Source organism: Trifolium pratense, plastid, assembly GCF_020283565.1.
Source record: "Trifolium pratense plastid, complete genome".
Lineage (NCBI taxonomy): Eukaryota > Viridiplantae > Streptophyta > Magnoliopsida > Fabales > Fabaceae > Trifolium > Trifolium pratense.
In genome coordinates, this window is record NC_047412.1 from 52,501 (window position 1) to 72,898 (window position 20,398).

Genomic DNA, 20,398 nt, shown 5'->3' on the forward strand with positions numbered 1-20,398 from the left:
TTAGATATAGGTATTTTGAAAATACGACTTAACGACCGATGGTTAACGGTGGCTCTGATGGGCGGTTTTGCTAGAATAGGCAATAATGAGATCACTATTTTAGCAAATGATGCGGAAAGGGGTAGTGACGTTGATCCACAAGAAGCACAACAAACTCTTAAAATAGCAGAAGCTAACTTGAATAAGGCCAAGGGCAAGAGACAAACAATTGAGGCAAATCTAGCTCTCCGACGAGCTAGGACACGAGTAGAGGCTATCAATACCATCTCGTAACAAGTTAGTGCAGCCAAATAATTTAAAATTGAAAAAAAAAAATAGATAGAATAGAAAAAGATAGAAAATTACAATAAGAAAGGGTGAAGAGAAAAACTTATTAGATATCGAAATCAATGGTATGGTATCTAATAAGTTCTAGCTATACCTTACCTACTATTGGATTTGAACCAATGACTCCTGCCGTATGAAAGCAATACTCTAACCACTGAGTTAAGTAGGTCATTTATCATCCTAAATAAAAAAAAAGTACCTGTCTATCAGATCAATGGATTTTGAATGTTATATTACTTATTCTAAACAATACCAACGCAATATCAATCAAAGAGATGGATCATGTAATATTCATCTTGACAAGAATTTATTTCTCGAATATGATAAAATATGTATCAAAAGCACAAGGGCTATAGCTCAGTTAGGTAGAGCACCTCGTTTACACACGCGCCAATGTTTTTTTTCATAGGAGTCCATCATGTAATTAAAAGAGTTGATCTTATTGAGAAATCGATGTCTTACTCCATAAGAGAACAATAGCCTGACAAAGGATTTAGACGTCAAATAGAATCCATAATGGATTTGAGATATTGATAAGGTGAATACTCAATCTATTCAATGCTAGGCAATGAGTCTAGGGACCTCAGAAAAATTCTCTTTTCTTCCTATCTTATGAACTTTAAGGTGTATGAAGTTTCATTTCCTATTTGATATTTTTAGTTAAGTAGGTTGATAGAGAGTCCATTTAACTTAAGTTGATTCAAGCCAGAAGCAGACCTACGTCAGGATAACCTTCTTCTTTGAAAAACTTTGGTAGTGCTCTTAGATTTTAATCTAAATAAGAAATAAGAAATCAGAGCACAGGGAGTCATTTCCTTTTTCTTTGTGTAAAGAAAAAAGATGGTAGACTAATTGATATTTCTATCAGTTAATGAAAAAGCCCAATGCAAAAAAAAATGCACGTTGGGTCTTTCAAACAATTCAAATCATTTTGATAATAATAGTTTGATCTGTTTTACCGAGAAGGTCTACGGTTCGAGTCCGTATAGCCCTAATATTACTACCGATACTACTTCGATTTCTATCTAATATCTGTCATTACAAATATATTCGATATAGTACTACTATGAGTACTATATACTATTTACGACACATAGTAGTACTATACTATATCGAAAGTAGTACTATATTGAATACTAAATACTCCATACTAGTTATACTAGTAGTATAAATTAGTATAAATATACTCTAAATTTTGTAGTATAAAGAATGAATCAATTTCTATTCGAATAGATTCATAGTGGATAATATAATCTGAATATTAGTATACTCAGATACTAGTCTCCATTTTATTCGAAATAATGGAAACCATTTTAGAATATCACTAATTTCTAAATAAGTAATTTCTTGACTTCAAGAATTTCTGATCTGTAGTGGACCTCTCAGCTTCGTAGGATTGGAGTCGAGACGAAGTTCTGACCATCCGTCAGAGAAAATCGAATCATTGGCTCTGTATCAATGGAATCTCATCATCCATACATAATGAATTGGTGTGGTATATTCAAATTAAAATAGATGAACAGTAAAAAAAACTAGTATTCTTATTGATACTAGAACTCATAGGGAAGAAAATAGATTTATGAATGAAATAAAATATGCAGTATTTACAGACAAAAGTATTCGGTTATTCGCAAAAAATCAATATACTTTTAATGTCGAATCAAGATCAACTAGGACAGAAATAAAACGTTGGGTCGAACTCTTCTTTGATGTCAAGGTAATAGCTATGAATAGTCATCGACTCCCAATAAAGGGTAGAAGAACGCGCCCTATTATGGGACATACAATGCATTACAAGCGTATGATCATTACGCTTCAACCGGGTTATTCTATTCCATCTCTTAGAACGAAAATAAATAAAAAAAAATACACTTAATAGCATAGCATGACGATACATTTATACAAAACTTCTATCCCGAGCACACGCAATGGAGCCGTAGACAGTCAAGTGAAATCTAATTCACGAAATCGTTTGATTTCTGGACAGCATCATTGTGATAAAGGCCGTAATGCTAGAGGAATCATTACCGCAGGGCATAGAGGGGGGGGTCATAAGCGTCTATACCGTAAAATTGATTTTCGACGGAATGAAAAAGACATATATGGTAGAATCATAACTATAGAATACGACCCTAATCGAAATGCACACATTTGTCTCATACACTATGGGGATGGTGAGAAAAGATATATTTTACACCCCAGAGGGGCTATAATTGGAGATACCGTTGTTTATGGTACAGAAGTTCCTATAAAAATGGGAAATGCCCTACCTTTGAGTGCGGTTTGAACTATTTATTTACGTAATTGGAAGTAACCAATTAGGTTTACGGCGAAACCTAGAAATCGATCACGGATCCAATTTGAGTACCTCTACAGGATAGACTTCAACAGAAAACTGAAGAGTAACGACAGCAAGTGATTGAGTTCGGTAGTTCCTCCTATAAAATTATTGACCCTAGAGATATAGTAATATGGAGAAGACACAATTGTTTTAAGCACCGACAGAATACGAAGCGCTCCTTGTTTCAAAGGGGGGAAGACACGGGTTATTCACATTTCATTTGATGGTCAGAGGCAAATGGAAAGCTAAGCTGTGGTAATTCTAGGGATTCTCCCGGGGAAAAATAGAACTGTCTCCTACGTTACCCGTACTATGTGTAAGTAGCAACGTAATTTAATAGAGTCATTCGGTCTGAATGCTACATGAAGAACATAAGCCAGATGAAGGAACAGAAAGACCTAGGATGTAGAAGATCATAACATGAGTGATTTGGCAGATATAGATTCCTATATTATATATCCACTCATGTGGTACGTCGTTATGTCAGATATAATAAAAATAATATAAGAATTTTAAGATATATATAAGTCCATCCATGTGTATAGATATTATTATTATAATCTACATCCAGAAAGCCGTATGCTTTGGAAGAAGCTTGTACAGTTTGGGAGGGGGTTTTGCTTGATCAAAAAGAAGAATCTACTTCAACCGATATGCCCTTAGGCACGGCCATACATAACATAGAAATAACACTTGGAAGGGGGGGGCAATTAGCTAGAGCAGCAGGTGCTGTAGCGAAACTGATTGCAAAAGAGGGGAAATCAGCAACATTAAAATTACCTTCTGGAGAGGTCCGTTTGATATCCAAAAACTGCTCAGCAACAGTCGGACAAGTAGGGAATGTTGGGGCAAACCAGAAAAGTTTGGGCAGAGCCGGAGCTAAACGTTGGCTAGGTAAGCGTCCTGTAGTAAGGGGGGTAGCTATGAACCCTGTAGACCATCCACACGGGGGTGGTGAAGGGAAGGCCCCAATTGGTAGAAAAAAACCCTCAACTCCTTGGGGTTATCCCGCACTTGGAAGAAGAACTAGAAAAAGGAATAAATATAGTGATAATTTGATTCTTCGTCGCCGTAGTAAATAGTGTAGAGTAGAGAAAATACAATTTGTTTTTTCGTCTTTACAAAAGAAAAAAAAAAACGGATTTACTAAAATCATTATATGATTTTCTTTTTTGAAAGATCATATCATTTTATTTTTAAAAATAGTTTTCGAAATTGGAGGACAAATAATTAACTATGACACGTTCACAAAAAAAAAATCCTTTTGTAGCGACTCATTTATTAAGAAAAATAAATAAGCTTAACACAAAAGGAGAAAAAGAAGTCATAATAACTTGGTCCAGAACATCAACTATTATACCTACAATGGTTGGGCATACCATTGCTATCCACAATGGTAAAGAGCATTTACCGATTTATATAACAGATCGTATGGTAGGCCATAAATTGGGAGAATTTTCATCTACTCAAAACTTCAGGAGGCATACAAAAAATGACACTAAATCTCGTCGTTGACCTTCGTTTTTCTAAGGTGAATTTATTTAATACGTATACAAACAAAATATCAGACTAGATCTCGTCACCTTCGTTTTTCTAAGGTGAATTTAATAAATAAACTTAAACTAAACCTGGGGGGGGGTTAATAAAAAAATGAAATTCAATATCTTCGTGAACCTCTTCTTTTCGCGGGGGAACTTCCATTTTCACATTTTTCAGCCAGTCACAATTGATATTTGTAAGATTTGGAATCTAGTTAGTACTAAAATTAGTCCAGTTAGTACTAAGCTGATGAATAAGATGATGACTAGCGCTCGTAGTGAGGAATTCTTGCTTATTTGGAAAATAGCCTCGGATTATGCACGTAGAATGAGATGAAATAGAGCTTATGCTCTAGGGTGTTTGCCATCTTATTATTTTTTTTTGAATTGCTTTATTCTGCAGCAGAAAATACTACTCACAATCATATATTTCAACCAACTAAGTTAATGAGTTATAATGAGTTATAAAGCTATATTTATATAGCTTTATAACTCATTGACTTAGTTATAAAGATATATAAATATATCTTTATATATATATATATAAAAAAGAAATAAATTAAAGTAGACAAATAAGACGTATCATTTTATATAGAGTAGTGAGGAATTATGGGACAAAAAATACATCCGCTCGGTTTCAGACTTGGTACAACTCAAAATCATGATTCTATTTGGTTTGCACAACCAAGAGATTATTCCGAGAATCTAAAAGAAGATAAAATAATACGAGATTGTATCAAGAATTATCTACAAAAAACAGTAAGAATAGCCTCTGGTGTCGAGGGAATTGGACGAATAAAGATTAAAAAAAGAATCGATGTGATTCAAATCTATGTAGGACTTTCACCAAAGTTATTCACAGAGTGGGAGCCTCGAAGAAGAATCGAAGAATTACAGACTAATGTACAAAAAAAACTTAATTGTGTGAACCGAAAAATCAAGATTGCAATTACAAGAATTCAAAATGTTTATAGAGACCCTAATATTCTTGCAGAATTTATAGCTGTACAATTAAAGAAAAGAATTTCGTTTCGTAAAGCAATCCAACAAGCTATTGAATTAGCTGAACAGGCAGGTACAAAAGGAGTTCAAGTACAAATTTCGGGACGTATCGACGGAAAAGAAATTGCACGTGTCGAATGGTTCAGAGAAGGTAGGGTTCCTCTACAAACCATTCGAGCTAAAATGGATTATTGTTCCTATCCAGTTCGAACTATTTATGGGGTATTGGGAATCAAAGTTTGGATAGTTCTAAACAACGACTAATAAAATAAAATTTTCCTTCTATATTAAGGTTCCATCTTTTGCTAAAAAAAAAATGACGAATTCTTACTACACGCTTATTCCTAAAGAAGAAATGACAAATTTTATAAGATTGAATAAAAAAATGAATTATTTTATAGTGAAGGAATTGCTATGCTTAGTGTGTGACTCGTTGGTTTTTTTGAGAGTGGTTAAATTTCTACAAAAATTCGTAGAATTTATTACTAAAGAATTAATAACCTACTCATCGCTTCCCATTATCTGGATATAAAGAACTACGTGGTGATAGAATTGAATTATAGCAACTGAAATAAAAAAGAATGTGATTATTAGTTGTAAAGCAATAAGAATATACAGATAAATGAAGGGGTGAAAGAAAGATAGAAAAAAAGATATCTTGGATATAGAATTCTACTATGTAAAGGTCTAATGGGTCATCTTATAAAAGGTAGTGTAATAAAGCATTCATATTCAAAATTCATCCATATATGGATGAATATATTCCTAGAATAAACGAATCAAGAGCCGCGAATCAATAAAACTGAGAAGGTTGATTCAACAAAAAAAGAATCAAATAAATAAGAAAATTTTTTAAAAATGAAATCTTATTAATATTAAAAAGGCTCCATTATAGAATTTAGACCTAACCATAAATCGAAAAGCGATGGGAACGACGAAACCTGTGAATACCTAAGATTATATTAAAATGAAAAATCTTACCGATTCATTAGATGGGATGGCGGAAGAAACTAAGAATTCATTTTTTTTAGGAGTTGTGGACTAACCCAACATTAAATCTTAAATTTTTAATGAGAGAGTAAATATTCGCCCGCGAAAATGTGGATTTTTTTAATTTCGAAATATGAGAAATTAGATACGGATAGCGAAAATGGTCTATAAGAATCCATATTTCGTTATATATCAAAGCAAGATATAAAAATTTCTACTAGATCCACCGTTTACTTCTTGACCTAAATCTTTCTTGGAAAAGTCGATTGTATAAGATGCCTCATCGTCTCCCGGCACTAAAAAAGGGACCTTGGGAACTCCAATTGGCATAAAAAAGAAAAAAAGAAAATGCAAGAAGATGCAGTTGTCTATCTTACTTTGCTTTGGTGTGAGAACGTTATATATTATTTTCATTATTATTTTCAATTAATTATAGGTGAAATATTTTTCAGTCGATTTATTCGCGAGGAGCCGTATGAGGTGAAAATCTCATGTACGGTTCTGTAATAGAGATGGAATTGAGAAACAACCATCAACTATAACCCCAAAAGAACCAGATTCCGTAAACACCATCGAGGAAGAATGAAAGGAAAAGCCTATCGAGGTAATAAAATTTGCTTCGGAAAATATGCTCTTCAGGCACTTGAGCCCGCTTGGATCACATCTAGACAAATAGAAGCAGGGCGACGGGCAATGTCACGAAATGTTCGCCGGGGTGGAAAAATATGGGTACGTATATTTCCAGACAAACCTGTTACAGTAAGACCTACAGAAACGCGTATGGGTTCGGGAAAAGGATCTCCCGAATATTGGGTAGCTGTCGTTAAACCCGGCAAAATACTTTATGAAATGGGAGGGGTCCCTGAAAATATAGCTAGAAAGGCTATTTCAATAGCGGCATCCAAAATGCCTATACGAACTCAATTCATTCTTTCTGAATAATCATTTAGAACGAAAGAGATCTTTAGTATGAAAAAAGTGGCAATTGTAGGTTTCTTTTTTTTTTTGAACACAGAATATTTTTTTTATTTCAACTTTTTGACTGAAAGATAAAAAAAAAAAAATGATATGATTCAACCTCAAACTTATTTAAATGTAGCCGATAATAGCGGAGCCCGCGAATTGATGTGTATTCGAATCATAGGAGCTAGTAATCGACGGTATGCTTATATTGGTGACATTGTTGTTGCTGTAATCAAAAAAGCCGTACCAAATTCATCTTTAGAAAGATCAGAAGTGATCAGAGCTGTAATTGTACGTACTTGTAAAGAACTCAAACGTAGTAATGGTATAATAATAAAGTATGATGATAATGCGGCGGTTCTCGTTGATAAAGAAGGAAATCCAAAAGGAACTCGAATTTTTTCCGCAATAGCCCGAGAATTGAGACAGTTAAATTTTACTAAAATAGTTTCATTAGCACCCGAGGTATTATAATACGAGATTGTGATATCGATATATTATTTATCACTTGAATGAATAGGAAGGAAATATATATATATTCAAAATAAAAATTCGAATTCAGAATTCTATCTATTTTTTTTTACAAATAGAATTCTGAATTCGAATTCCGTATAAGATTATCTATATAGTTTATAACAAGTTTAGCATTTAGATCGTTCATTTTTAGCCCATTCCTTTTTGATTTGGTAGTTCGACCGCGAAACTTCTTTGTTTCTGTATTTCCGGAATATGAGTGTGTGACTTGTTATAATTGATCCTATTGATAGTACAGAACATAAAATAGATACGTCATCTTCTCTTGATAGAGATGGTTTTACCCCGTCAGATATTTATTCGAGTATCTGGAGCATGGAATATAGAAAAGAAATAGATTCTTAAAGTATTAGAACTATGATAATAGGTCATTCGTTCATTTTCTTTCTATCTTTTTTTTTTTGTTTTTTAATATTCTATATTATATATTTACATTATCCTAATTAGAATAATATTTTCTATACAGACTAGAGTATTATTATATTCTCCTATTCAATATTAGATATTTTATTGAATCAAAAAATAAAAAATCAAAAAAAAAAACGCGAGCACGTTGATTATATCGAAAGTAAGGAGCAATAATCGATCATGTGTAAAGATACTATCGCTGATATACTAACCTTGATACGCAATGCTGACAGGAATGGAAAAAGAATAGTTCAACTACCACGTACTAATATTATCGAACTCATTGTGAGAATTCTTGTACAAGAGGGTCTTGTTGAAAACGTCAGAAAACATCGAGAAAGCAAAAAAGACTTTTATGTTTTAACTCTACGGTATAGAAGAAATAGGAAAAGATCGTATAAAACTTTTTTAAATTTAAAAAGGATCAGTACACCAGGTCTACGAATCTATTCTAACTATCAACAAATTCCGAGAGTTTTAGGAGGAATGGGAATTGTAATTCTTTCTACTTCTAGGGGTATAATGACAGATCGAGAGGCTAGATTAGAAAGAATCGGCGGAGAAGTTTTATGTTATATATGGTAATGATAATTTTGCCCATATTCGAATTCTATGAAAAACTTCGATACATTATTGTGAATGGAGTAGAGAAAAAACAGATTTCTAATATTACTCTCGATACATTAGTGAATGTGTGAAGAGGATTTAACTAGAATAGAAATAAAAATTCATGAAGATTTCATTTAATTAATTACTGAATCACTTCTGAGGGTATGTTCCAGGTTGCTTTAGAGAAATAGAATAAAAATGAGATTCTAGTCTATGTTTCAAAAAAAATTCGACGTACTTTATGGATACGACCGGTAAGGGAAAAAATCGAAGTATAAGTCACTTAATTTAATTAGACTATTTTGTAACTTCAACCTGTTTTTTAGGAAAAACACGTTGAAGTTAAAAATGTAAGGAAACCCTATTTTCTTCCAATATATAGATTCAGCATTAAGTTTAAATTAAGGAGTTCAAAATATGAAAGTAAGAGCCTCTGTTCGTAAAATTTGTGAAAAATGTCGATTGATCCGCAGGCGAGGTCGAATTATAGTAATTTGTTCCAATCCAAAACATAAACAAAGACAAGGATAATATTTTCACAAAAGCTTTCTATTAAAAAGAAAGTACCGAATGCAAATAAAAAAAAATGATAATAAAATTCAATTTTCTTATCTATTTTCTTAATTAAATACTAAATCATAAAAAAATTATAATTTAGATTCTATATTCCAATCTAGTCTATAGTTATAAGTATTATAATTAATATTATTGCTTACTGCTTGATATTTCAAAAATGGTATTCTATATTAATCGAATTATAGAATACAATAGCATAGAATAGAATAAGTAGTTAGAAAATAGTAAAGAATCCGTTTTTGACAGGAAATGGATATATCCATATATTTCGAACTTATATTTTTTAAAATAATAAAAAATGGCAAAATTTATACGAAAAATTGGTTCACGTAAAAACGGACGTATTGGTTCGCGCAAGCATCCTCGTAAAATACATAGGGGGGTTATTTATGTTCAAGCTAGTTTCAACAATACCATTGTGACTGTTACAGATCTACGAGGTCGGGCGATTTCTTGGTCCTCTGCCGGTTCATGTGGATTCAAAGGTTCACGAAGGAGTACACCGTTTGCCGCTCAAACCGTAGCAGGAAATGCTATTCGACCAGTAGTCGCTCAAGGCATGAAACGAGCAGAAGTCATGATAAAAGGTCCCGGTCCAGGAAGAGATGCGGCATTAAGAGCTATTTTAAGAAGTGGTATACGATTAAAGTTTCTACGGGATGTAACACCTCTGCCACATAATGGATGTAGGGCTCCTAAAAAAAGACGTATATAAAACTATAAATAAACATTCAAGAAAGATATTTCAAGAGAAATAAACAATTAAATCACGAGTTTAATAAAAATATATTACTATGATTCGAGAAAAAGTAAAAGTATCAACTCAGACACTACAGTGGAAGTGTGTTGAATCAAGGGTAGACAGTAAGCGTCTTTATTATGGACGCTTTATTCTGTCTCCACTTATGAAAGGTCAAGCAGATACAATAGGCATTGCAATGCGAAGAATTTTGCTCGGAGAAATAGAGGGAACATGTATCACACGTGCAAAATCTGAGAAAATACCACATGAATATTCTACCATAGTAGGTATTCAAGAATCAATACATGAAATTTTAATGAATTTGAAAGAAATTGTATTGAGAAGTAATCTGTATGGAACTCGAGACGCGTCCATTTGTTTCAAAGGTCCTGGATATGTAACAGCTCAAGACATTATTTTACCACCTTCGGTGGAAATCGTGGATAATACACAACATATAGCTAACCTAACAGAACCTATTAATTTGTGTATTGAATTACAAATTGAGAGGAAGCGGGGATATCGTATAAAAACAATAGACAACATTCAAGATGGAAGTTATACTATAGATGCCGTATTCATGCCTGTTAGAAATGCAAATCATAGTATTCATTCTTATGTGAACGGTAATGAAAAACAAGAGATACTCTTTCTCGAAATATGGACAAATGGAAGTTTAACCCCTAAGGAAGCACTTTATGAAGCCTCCCGGAATTTGATTGATTTGTTTATTCCTTTTTTACACGCAGAAGAAGAAAACTTGAATTTTGAAAACAATCAACACAAAGTTACTTTACCCCTTTTTACTTTTCATGATAGATTAGTTAAGGATAAACTAAGGAAAAAAAAAAAAGAAATTGGATTGAAATCCATTTTTATTGACCAATTAGAATTGCCTCCCAGGATCTATAATTGTCTTAAAAAGTCTGATATACATACATTATTGGAACTTTTGAATAAGAGTCAAGAAGACCTTATGAAAATTGAACATTTTCGCGTAGAAGATGTTCAAAATATATTAAACATTTTACAAATCGACAAGCATTTTGCATAAATTTGCAATCCACTGGATTTTTTTTTCATCTTTCATTAAAAAAAAGAAAGGTAGACATGGGTATAGGAAAATGGTTATTCCTTGCCCCCTTTATTCCACTATTTTCTATGTTAATTTCTATATTTCTATATTAAAGAAAAAAATTTGGAATAGAGAATCCATACCAAAGTTGGAATAGTGGTATCTATTTTTATCTCAAACATTGAGGTCAGTAACATTGATGAACTTGATAAGGGTGCGGAAAGAGAGGGATTCGAACCCTCGGTAAACAAAAAGCCTACATAGCAGTTCCAATGCTACGCCTTGAACCACTCGGCCATCTCTCCTACATAATGATTATGTCCCTAAACCAAGTCAATAGCGAGGCATTCTTATTCCATTTGCGTAGGCGCACTCAATTAATTTAATTGAAACTAAAAAAAAGAAAGAAATTATTTTTTTTTTTTTAAACCCTTACTTCGAGGCCTGCCGTAGGATAAAGTAATTTGATTAATAAGTCCATTTTTACGTTATCTCGTACTGTATTGTATAATTCCTTTGTTTGGGGATTCTTTTATCACGCGATAAAAAAAAATGAAATTATAGAATGGATTGCTACCCATGACTAGATCTCGGATAAATGGAAATTTTATTGATAAGACCTTTACCATTGTAGCCAACATCTTATTACGAATAATTCCGACAACTTCTGGAGAAAGGGAGGCATTCACTTATTACAGAGATGGTGCGATTTGATTCTTTTTTTTTTTACCGATCTCAGTCTTAGGAGAAAAATACATTCTTCGGAGAGAAAGCAAAAAATTTTGAAAAAAAAAACCTACGCTTGCTGAAGGTGAAATTGGGAAATAAAGTAATTAATCCCTTCTGTCGTGTATTCCCGATTAATGCAGCCTCATATGCTTCCATTTAGGTTTTTAGTATTAAGCGAAAGGTTATACCTATACCTATGGGGTTAGGTTAATCCTACTCCACTAGTACCAATAGGCCGCGTGGGGGAAGAAGCACTACGTTCAGGAATCAACAACACGAGAAAACTTTGTAAAAAAAATCCTTCCTTTCTGATCGGGATTGGGACTAACTAGAATGGTTGGGACAATAAACATCCATCTCGTTCGTATTTTGGATACCCATAGAACCATCGAAGACTGTTGAAGTGACTAATTCCGGCAAATCAAAGCGGCGTTGAGGACAAAGTCATTGTTGAAGTTACTATTTATCCAGTAATAACCTACTTGATGTTAATAAAAGATCTTTTACAGGAAGGTTGGCTAGAGATTTCGTGTAAAAACACTAGTCCCACTCAGTTGATAATGAGAATATTACAATCTTTTTTGATTTGATTCCATGGATGTTTATCATTTCATTATACACATAAAGGAGGAGCCGTATGAGATGAAAATCTCACGTACGGTTCTGGAACGGAGATTCTTTGAACCGAATGACGACCGTAACGGATGTCGGCTCAATCTGAAGGAAATTATGCGGAAGCTTTACAGAATTATTATGAGGCTATGCGACTGGAAATTGATCCCTATGATCGAAGTTATATACTTTATAACATAGGCCTTATACACACAAGTAACGGAGAACATACAAAAGCTTTGGAATACTATTTTCGGGCACTCGAACGAAATCCTTTCTTACCTCAAGCTTTTAACAATATGGCCGTGATCTGTCATTACGTGCGACTATCTCCACTATAGAAAGAAAAAAGAAAAGAAAAAAAAACTCCACTAATACTAATAAATACTAGACAAAAAAAATAGAAAAATAGGCTTTCTACATACATATATCGTTCGAAAGAACGATTTTTATGAGCAGTAGCAAAGAAATAAACTTCATAGAAGTCAAAATATGAAGTGAAGAAATCGAATATATATGCCTAGATACTTTTTTTCTATGGATAAAAAAAAGATCTAATTGATAGAGGAAGCACCGTAAAGATCAATTAACACGGTTTTTGGCCGATACAACAAGAACTGCTTACTTCTATGATGATAGATTAGGAATCTACTTATGTAATAAAGTGGATCCCCTAAGGTTTTGAGCAGCGGTGTAGTATCAGATCCCAAAGATAGTAAGTCTTTTCTTCATAAGAAAAGTCTTTCTCAAGGATTCTATAGAAATGGATATATCATATATATATAAAAGTATATATGATATATGAAATCGAGATAGTTACCTTTCATTCATAAAATTCGAATAAGAGCGTTAGTGTTAATGTCGAGGCTTTATTCTTCGGAAGGTAGGATAAAAGATAAAACTAAAAACAAAGGATTAAATAAAATGATTAATCCAAATTCAAGTTTGAAACTCATGTAATTAATATCTTTTCTTCTTGTTAACTCCAGAAAAAATGGAAGATCAAGAGAATTGACTGGTGAGCCGTATGAGTCAGGAAACTCTCAAGTACGGTTCTAAGGGAAGGAATTGACTCACCTATTCCGACCGCGGAGAACAGGCCATTCGACAGGGAGATTCTGAAATTGCAGAATCTTGGTTTGATAAAGCTTCTGAATATTGGAAACAAGCTATAGCCCTTACCCCAGGTAATTATATTGAAGCACAGAATTGGTTGAAGATCACAGGGCGTTTTGAATAAGAACACTCTGTTTATTATTTTGTTTTTTTTATTCAAATAGTAGTCTCTCTATGCTATTCTCTATCTCTATAGAGAATAGCATAGAGAGAAAAAAAAAATAATAAAATTCATCTCATCATTCGGTCGAAACTAGACAACACAATCGATATTATTAAGGATTTAGTATATCTATTTGAATTCTATTCCTTAATAATATCTTTGTTCCATCGGAACAATTAATTATTCCTATTCCAGGATACTTGGTATCTTTTTGTCAATTTATCGCGTGGGGATAAATGACAAAAAGATATTGGAATAAACTAAATAAAAATAAAAGGAGAGGAAAAAAATGAAATTCCATATCTTCGTCAACCTATTCTTTTCTAGGGGGAACTTCCATTTTCACATTTTTCAGCCAGTCACAATTGATATTTGTAAAATTTGGAATCTAGTTAGTACTAAAATTAGTCCAGTTAGTACTAAGCTTTGGAATCTAGTTAGTACTAAAATTAGTCCAGTTAGTACTAAGCTGATCAATAAGATGATGACTAGCACTCGTAGTGAGGAAGGCTTGATTATTTGGAAAATAGGCTCGGATTATGCACGTAGAATCCGATAAAATAGAGCTTATGCTCTAGGGTGGGTGGTGGGTCCCCATCTTACTATATTTCAACCAACTAAATTAATGAGTTGGTTGAAATATATATTAAAATCAAAATCAAAATAGGGATAAAAAAAGGAGCAACTTTATATGGGAGAAAACTCATGGCTACGTATAATCAAGAAAGAGGCTTCTATTTTCATTGGCCAGTGCAAGTGGCTTGCCCGAATTTCGGGTCAAAAGCTAAAACTGGTTGTCTATCAGCTATATACTATCTCATATAAAATAGTATTAGAAATAGTTAAAAACCCCCAACTAGTGGTCTTTTGTGGTCTGTTGAACTTGGCAATAACAATAACAACGTGGATACTAGTTAATACTTCTGACCTGAATCGAGCATTCCTCTTTGCTCGATTACGGGTCAGCATAAAATTAGCTAGATTCATACTGGCGAAGACTTCTGACCCGACTCGAGCATTAGGTGGTTGGATTTACTCGACCGGCCCTTTCTATGAATACATAAAGTTGCCGGACGGTCGAACATTCGTAAATTACAGGAATCCTTCCCTAGAAATGATGATGTCCATAGGCAGTTATGTAATCAGTCGGATTTTGGTACGGATTTGGACATCTATCGAAAGGGACCCGGATCGTCTCAAGCTATTCATTATTCTTCTGTTTCTATATATTCTATTTATATTAGGATATTGTGTATATAGATAAAACAGAATTCTCGGTCTTTGTTCATAGTCTATGAAATAGCCATATGGCTATTTCATAGACGTAGTTAGGTAAAATTTCATCTTATTTTGTTAAAGTAATAAAGAACAGAAATTCCATTCTTGCTAAATCTCTTCATGTGATTCGATGAAGAATGAGAGCAAATCATGAGATATTTTCTAGAAAATAGATAGATATAGAATGAAGAACGAAAAACTTTTACTTTTAGTAATCCGTTTCCTTTTACTCGTTATTTGGTACCTAATTCGTTTCTTTTTCGATTTGATGATTTTAGAAAAATCATCCAATAGTTGATAAGATTAGGTGAAAATAATGAATAGATGGATCTACCTATTCATTATTTCCACCTTATTTTTTATACTCTATTTTCTTTTTGAATAATTCAAATGGGTTGCCCGGGATTCGAACCCGGAACTAGTCGGATGGAGTAGAAAATGCATTGTTTAATCAAATAAAACAATAAAAAATCCCTCCCCAAGCCGTGTTTCATTGCACACGGCTTTCCCTATGTATACATCTAAACCTGAGTAACTTCTCCAGAAGAGGAAAGTAATAAGATAAAAATAGAAAAATACTAAGAATAATCAAAAGATTTATTATCATAGACATGTTTCTTGTAGAAATAGAGGGCAAAATAAATCCCGTTATTTCGTTCTACATTCCTTATCTTTAATAAAATCTTTATTATTTTTAGATTTCCTTTTGATTCGTAATAAATCTTATTCATTTTTTTCTTTGATTATAGATTTATTATATTATTATATTCTATACTTACTTATTCCGTATACTCCATATATAATGCGTAGATCTATATTTATATATTCATATCTCTTCTACTGCGTATAATTTTATAGCTATACGTAGTATAATTTTTAAAATAGACTTAGTATAAGTCTATATGAATTCTAGTGATTATAGACTATCTTTATTCCAATATAAGAAAAAAATCAAAATTTTAATATTAATAAAAATACCAATCAACAAAAAATAACAGGTAATATGAAATTGAGGTACCCCATTTTATGATAAACTTACCGTCCCTTTTTGTTCCTTTAGTGGGCCTAGTATTTCCGGCAGTTGCAATGGCTTCTTTATTTCTTCATGTTCAAAAAAACAAGATTTTTTAGATACGGGCGGTAGGTACAAGTCTCATATATATATATTTTTTTATAAAGTTAAATTTATTTGGATTTGTTATTTTGTTCCATTTTTTAAGAATAATTCTCTTAAATTAAAAAACAAAAGTAGTCGTATTAATATTATATAAGCCTAATATAGGATTAAGGCGGGGTTAATATAACAACAAAAATATTAATATACCAATCAACAAAAAATAACAGGTAATACGAAATTGAGGTACCCATTTTATGATAAACGTTTATGTGTTTTTAGTGGGCCTTGTATTAATTGTAATGTCTGCTTTATTGGTTCATGTTCCAAAATTAATTAGTTGGGGATCAGAAAAACATGGTTGTCGTTCACAAGACGCATGGCTTGACATTGTACCGGGGTCCAAAAAAACAATCAATTTCTTCTGGGCTTCTTTCACTCTTTTAGGTTCATTAGGGGTGTTATATATTTCCGTTTCCAGTTATTATGGTAGGCATTTTTTCTCTTTCATTTCGTCCGAATTTGTAGTTCCTTTTTTGCCACAAGGGGTCACGCTTACTTTCTATGGAATCGCGGGTCTCTTTCTAAGTTTACATTGGTGGCTTCTTTTTTTTTGGGATGTGGGAAGTGGCTATAATTTTTTCGATAAAAAAAATCGAATGGTTTGTTTTTTTCGTTACGGATTTCCCGGAACATATCGTCGTATTTTTCTCCGAGTTCGTATGGAAGATATTCAGTCCCTCGTACTACAAGCTAACCCTAATCCAGAACCTAGTAGTGGTGTCCTTTATATACAAACCAGAGAACAGGGGACCATTCCCTTGACTCCTGTTGATAATTATTATGATAGGACTCCACGCAACGTTATACAAAAAGCTTGGGACTTGTCCAGATTCTTGAGTATACCAATGGAAATCGTCCCATATTCTTGAGTCTACCAATGCAAATCGTTGTATGAAAAAAATTTCGAAAAATAAATGCTTTAAGAAAGCATTTATTTTTCTATTTCATTTTTAATTAATAGCTTTTGAAAGACGATTTTTTTTCTTCATTCAAATTGGCTGTGGATTATTTTTTCTTATTTGATTTCTATATTATTTTGTATTCTTTTTTTCCAAATTAAAAGAAAAAAAACTTCCAAATGATAAATAAAAAAGGAAAAATAGATTCTCAATTTATATGAAAAATAAAGAAAAAAAAACTTCCAAATGATAAATAAAAAAGGAAAAATAGATTCTCAATTTATATGAAAAATTCGAAATGGATATATTTATAGGCTATATTATTACTTCTAAGTACTTGTAATAGAACTTATGCTTGATAGAAAGATTATAATTATATATAGTTGACAAATGAGATGAAACTGAGACGAAAAATGGCAAAAAAGAAAGCATTCATTCCCCTTCTATGTCTTACATCTATAGTCTTTTTGCCCTGGTGCATCTCTTTTACATTTAAGAAAAGTCTGGAATCTTGGATTCCTAATTGGTGGAATACGAAAGAATCCGAAATTTTCTTGAATATTATTCAAGAAAAAAGTTTTTTAAAGAAATTCATAGAGTTCGAGGAACTGTTCCTCTTGGATGAAATGCTAAAGGAATACCCAGAAACACGTTTACAAAACCTTCGTATCGAAATCTACAAAGAAATCATCCAATTGATCGAGACGAACAACCAAGATCGTATCCATACGATTTTGTATTTCTGTACAAATATAATAGGTTTCCTTATTCTAAGTGGTTATTCTATTAGGGGTAATCAAGAACTCATTATTCTTAACGCTTGGGTTCAAGAATTTCTATATAACTTAAGTGACACAATAAAAGCTTTTTCGATTCTTTTATTAACTGATTTTTGTATAGGATTCCATTCGACTCATGGTTGGGAACTAATGGTTGGGTCTGTCTATAAAGATTTTGGATTTACTCAGAATGATCAAATTATATCTGGTCTTGTTTCCACTTTTCCGGTCATTTTAGATACAATTTTTAAATACTGGATTTTCCGTTATTTAAATCGTGTATCTCCGTCGCTTGTAGTTATTTATCATTCAATGAATGACTGAAAAACTGATCCACGGATCCTATTCTAAAATTTTAGAAAATTTGTTTTTTTGTATATAAAAGCTAAACATTCAAAATGGAACTTATTCTTTTTCGTTCTACTCGTATTCTTCCTATATTCTAGGAAAATAAATAGCAGAATCATGGATAGGGAACTGTGCCAGTAACCTACCTAATCTTATTGTAGAAATTTTCAGGATCAATGATTGGACCATGCAAACTAAAAATGCTTTTTCTTGGATAAAGGAAGAGATTACTCGATCCATTTCCGTATTGCTCATGATATATATAATAACTCGAGCCCCCATTTCAAATGCATATCCCGTTTTTGCGCAACAAGGTTATGAAAATCCGCGAGAAGCTACCGGCCGGATTGTATGTGCTAATTGCCATTTAGCTAATAAGCCGGTAGATATTGAGGTTCCACAAGCGGTACTTCCCGATACTGTATTTGAAGCTGTTGTTCAAATTCCTTATGATATGCAAGTGAAACAAGTTCTTGCTAATGGTAAAAAAGGGGCTTTGAATGTGGGGGCCGTTCTTATTTTACCAGAAGGTTTTGAATTGGCCCCTCCTGATCGTATTTCGCCAGAGATTAAAGAAAAGATAGGTAATTTGTCTTTTCAAAGCTACCGTCCCACAAAAAAAAATATTATTGTGGTAGGCCCCGTTCCCGGGAAGAAATATAGTGAAATTACCTTTCCTATTCTTTCTCCAGATCCCGCTACTAAGAGAGATGTTCACTTCTTAAAATATCCTATATACGTAGGCGGGAACAGAGGAAGGGGTCAGATTTATCCTGACGGGAGCAAGAGTAATAATAATGTTTATAATGCTACAGCAACTGGTATAGTAAACAAAATTATACGAAAAGAAAAGGGTGGATACGAAATAACGATAGTGGCTCCATCAGATGGACGTGAAGTGATTGATATTATACCGCCAGGACCAGAACTTCTTGTTTCAGAAGGTGAATCTATCAAACTTGATCAACCATTAACGAGTAATCCTAATGTGGGTGGATTTGGTCAGGGGGATACAGAAATAGTGCTTCAAGACCCGTTACGTGTCCAAGGTCTCTTGTTCTTCTTGGCATCTATTATTTTGGCACAAATCTTTTTGGTTCTTAAAAAGAAACAATTTGAGAAGGTTCAATTGTCTGAAATGAATTTTTAGGTATCTGGATTTATCAACATATTAAGCTAGTAAAAAGAACTCCATTTTTTTTGATAAATTATGTAAAGACCTTCGGTTCTTTCTAGTTTTTTTCGACTATATTTAGAAAATTCCTTGTACCGTAGAATTAGTCATAGTATGTATATTGTGAAGAGGACTATTTTACTTTGGTTCTTGGCTTTTTTTTTCAACTCCACAATTAATTCGAACCGTATGATTATGTCGCTGTTTTCACATTTCAATGTCCTAGAATAGAAATATATGAATCCTTTTCTATTGTATATAGAATGAAATTCGACTCGATACTAAACCTAAAAAAATAGGCTAGGTTTTAAAAAAATAGGCTAGGTTTAAAGTAGAAATAGAAATGGGGAAAACGGGATTCTAGGATGGATAGTGTGTCTTTTCCTAGAGTCCCTGTTTATACGTAGTGAAGTAATGGACAAACAAAAAAGAGCGGAAATTTGATTCACCAAATACAACTTCCTTAATCCTTAAATTAACTTAAAAAAAATGAATAATGATTCTATATTATATTATTTTAGACTAAAATAGATTTAGAGTAAGATTCCATTAGTATTCTATGAATATAGTGTCAAAAAGGTTCGGTTCTACAGAAAAAAATAGATTCAAATTCAAAATTCTTACAAAATAGAATTCTTAGAATACTCTATTCTATTATAGCGCCACTCAGAAGAAGTAAATCAAGTGATTTCTTCTTTCTTTTACTTTTCTTTCTAAAAGAAAAAGTATCGACAGATATTATCCAGAAAAAAATGTTTTGAACCCATTAATGAAGTTCATTTTTTAAAAACATCCTAAAAAATGGAAATGGAGTTTTTTGAACCATACCATAAAATTATCTATTGAGTCACTTAGAAAAATCAATATTCTGATTATGGAGAACTCAACGGGACCCTCTCGAATTCATCAAAGAAAGAGTGGATCCCTGTTGAGTTCGTATGCTTTCATTTCGAAAACAAAATTCATCCCATTACTACAGGGATGATCCCAATCCGGAATATGAACCATAAAAGAAAAT

At 32.7% G+C, this 20,398-nt stretch overlaps 16 protein-coding genes and 3 non-coding genes across 19 annotated transcripts in view; 17 read left to right on the forward strand and 2 right to left on the reverse strand. All coding sequences in view use genetic code 11, as the record gives it.

The window, feature by feature from the left end:
* Positions 1-273, forward strand: part of atpE (ATP synthase CF1 epsilon subunit) — a 402-nt gene extending 129 nt beyond the window's left edge. Inside the window, exon 1 of the mRNA in view lies at positions 1-273. This exon is cut by the window's left edge and continues 129 nt beyond it. Coding sequence (YP_009772725.1) covers positions 1-273 — 273 coding nt within the window.
* A 150-nt stretch (positions 274-423) lies between these two features.
* On the reverse strand, positions 424-496 carry trnM-CAU. The gene has a single exon. It is a non-coding gene; the product is annotated as a tRNA-Met (tRNA).
* Positions 497-673: 177 nt separating this feature from the next.
* trnV-UAC lies at positions 674-1,321 on the forward strand. The gene is made up of 2 exons: positions 674-710; positions 1,285-1,321. It is a non-coding gene; the product is annotated as a tRNA-Val (tRNA).
* A 585-nt stretch (positions 1,322-1,906) lies between these two features.
* rpl23 (ribosomal protein L23) lies at positions 1,907-2,203 on the forward strand. Its single transcript has one exon. It carries the CDS (start codon positions 1,907-1,909, stop codon positions 2,201-2,203), a length of 297 nt encoding a protein of 98 aa, YP_009772726.1.
* Positions 2,204-2,212: 9 nt separating this feature from the next.
* Positions 2,213-3,750, forward strand: rpl2 (ribosomal protein L2). Its single transcript has 2 exons — positions 2,213-2,603; positions 3,317-3,750. Exons 1-2 carry the CDS (start codon positions 2,213-2,215, stop codon positions 3,748-3,750), a joined length of 825 nt encoding a protein of 274 aa, YP_009772727.1.
* Positions 3,751-3,904: 154 nt separating this feature from the next.
* Positions 3,905-4,183, forward strand: rps19 (ribosomal protein S19). The gene has a single exon. The coding sequence runs from the start codon at positions 3,905-3,907 to the stop codon at positions 4,181-4,183; it is 279 nt and encodes a 92-aa protein (YP_009772728.1).
* Positions 4,184-4,815: 632 nt separating this feature from the next.
* On the forward strand, positions 4,816-5,472 carry rps3 (ribosomal protein S3). Its single transcript has one exon. It carries the CDS (start codon positions 4,816-4,818, stop codon positions 5,470-5,472), a length of 657 nt encoding a protein of 218 aa, YP_009772729.1.
* A 150-nt stretch (positions 5,473-5,622) lies between these two features.
* On the forward strand, positions 5,623-7,140 carry rpl16 (ribosomal protein L16). The gene is made up of 2 exons: positions 5,623-5,631; positions 6,742-7,140. Exons 1-2 carry the CDS (start codon positions 5,623-5,625, stop codon positions 7,138-7,140), a joined length of 408 nt encoding a protein of 135 aa, YP_009772730.1.
* A 126-nt stretch (positions 7,141-7,266) lies between these two features.
* Positions 7,267-7,635, forward strand: rpl14 (ribosomal protein L14). The gene has a single exon. It carries the CDS (start codon positions 7,267-7,269, stop codon positions 7,633-7,635), a length of 369 nt encoding a protein of 122 aa, YP_009772731.1.
* Positions 7,636-8,283: 648 nt separating this feature from the next.
* On the forward strand, positions 8,284-8,688 carry rps8 (ribosomal protein S8). The gene has a single exon. It carries the CDS (start codon positions 8,284-8,286, stop codon positions 8,686-8,688), a length of 405 nt encoding a protein of 134 aa, YP_009772732.1.
* Positions 8,689-9,129: 441 nt separating this feature from the next.
* On the forward strand, positions 9,130-9,243 carry rpl36 (ribosomal protein L36). Its single transcript has one exon. The coding sequence runs from the start codon at positions 9,130-9,132 to the stop codon at positions 9,241-9,243; it is 114 nt and encodes a 37-aa protein (YP_009772733.1).
* A 343-nt stretch (positions 9,244-9,586) lies between these two features.
* rps11 (ribosomal protein S11) lies at positions 9,587-10,003 on the forward strand. Its single transcript has one exon. The coding sequence runs from the start codon at positions 9,587-9,589 to the stop codon at positions 10,001-10,003; it is 417 nt and encodes a 138-aa protein (YP_009772734.1).
* Positions 10,004-10,082: 79 nt separating this feature from the next.
* Positions 10,083-11,084, forward strand: rpoA (RNA polymerase alpha subunit). Its single transcript has one exon. It carries the CDS (start codon positions 10,083-10,085, stop codon positions 11,082-11,084), a length of 1,002 nt encoding a protein of 333 aa, YP_009772735.1.
* Positions 11,085-11,322: 238 nt separating this feature from the next.
* On the reverse strand, positions 11,323-11,410 carry trnS-GGA. The gene has a single exon. It is a non-coding gene; the product is annotated as a tRNA-Ser (tRNA).
* A 274-nt stretch (positions 11,411-11,684) lies between these two features.
* Positions 11,685-13,686, forward strand: ycf3 (photosystem I assembly protein Ycf3). The gene is made up of 3 exons: positions 11,685-11,810; positions 12,539-12,764; positions 13,532-13,686. The coding sequence occupies exons 1-3, from the start codon at positions 11,685-11,687 to the stop codon at positions 13,684-13,686; spliced, it is 507 nt and encodes a 168-aa protein (YP_009772736.1).
* Positions 13,687-16,029: 2,343 nt separating this feature from the next.
* Positions 16,030-16,134, forward strand: psaI (photosystem I subunit VIII). The gene has a single exon. It carries the CDS (start codon positions 16,030-16,032, stop codon positions 16,132-16,134), a length of 105 nt encoding a protein of 34 aa, YP_009772737.1.
* A 240-nt stretch (positions 16,135-16,374) lies between these two features.
* On the forward strand, positions 16,375-17,049 carry ycf4 (putative photosystem I assembly protein Ycf4). The gene has a single exon. It carries the CDS (start codon positions 16,375-16,377, stop codon positions 17,047-17,049), a length of 675 nt encoding a protein of 224 aa, YP_009772738.1.
* A 443-nt stretch (positions 17,050-17,492) lies between these two features.
* On the forward strand, positions 17,493-18,182 carry cemA (envelope membrane protein). The gene has a single exon. The coding sequence runs from the start codon at positions 17,493-17,495 to the stop codon at positions 18,180-18,182; it is 690 nt and encodes a 229-aa protein (YP_009772739.1).
* Positions 18,183-18,393: 211 nt separating this feature from the next.
* petA (cytochrome f) lies at positions 18,394-19,356 on the forward strand. Its single transcript has one exon. The coding sequence runs from the start codon at positions 18,394-18,396 to the stop codon at positions 19,354-19,356; it is 963 nt and encodes a 320-aa protein (YP_009772740.1).
* The last annotated feature ends 1,042 nt before the right edge of the window (positions 19,357-20,398 follow it).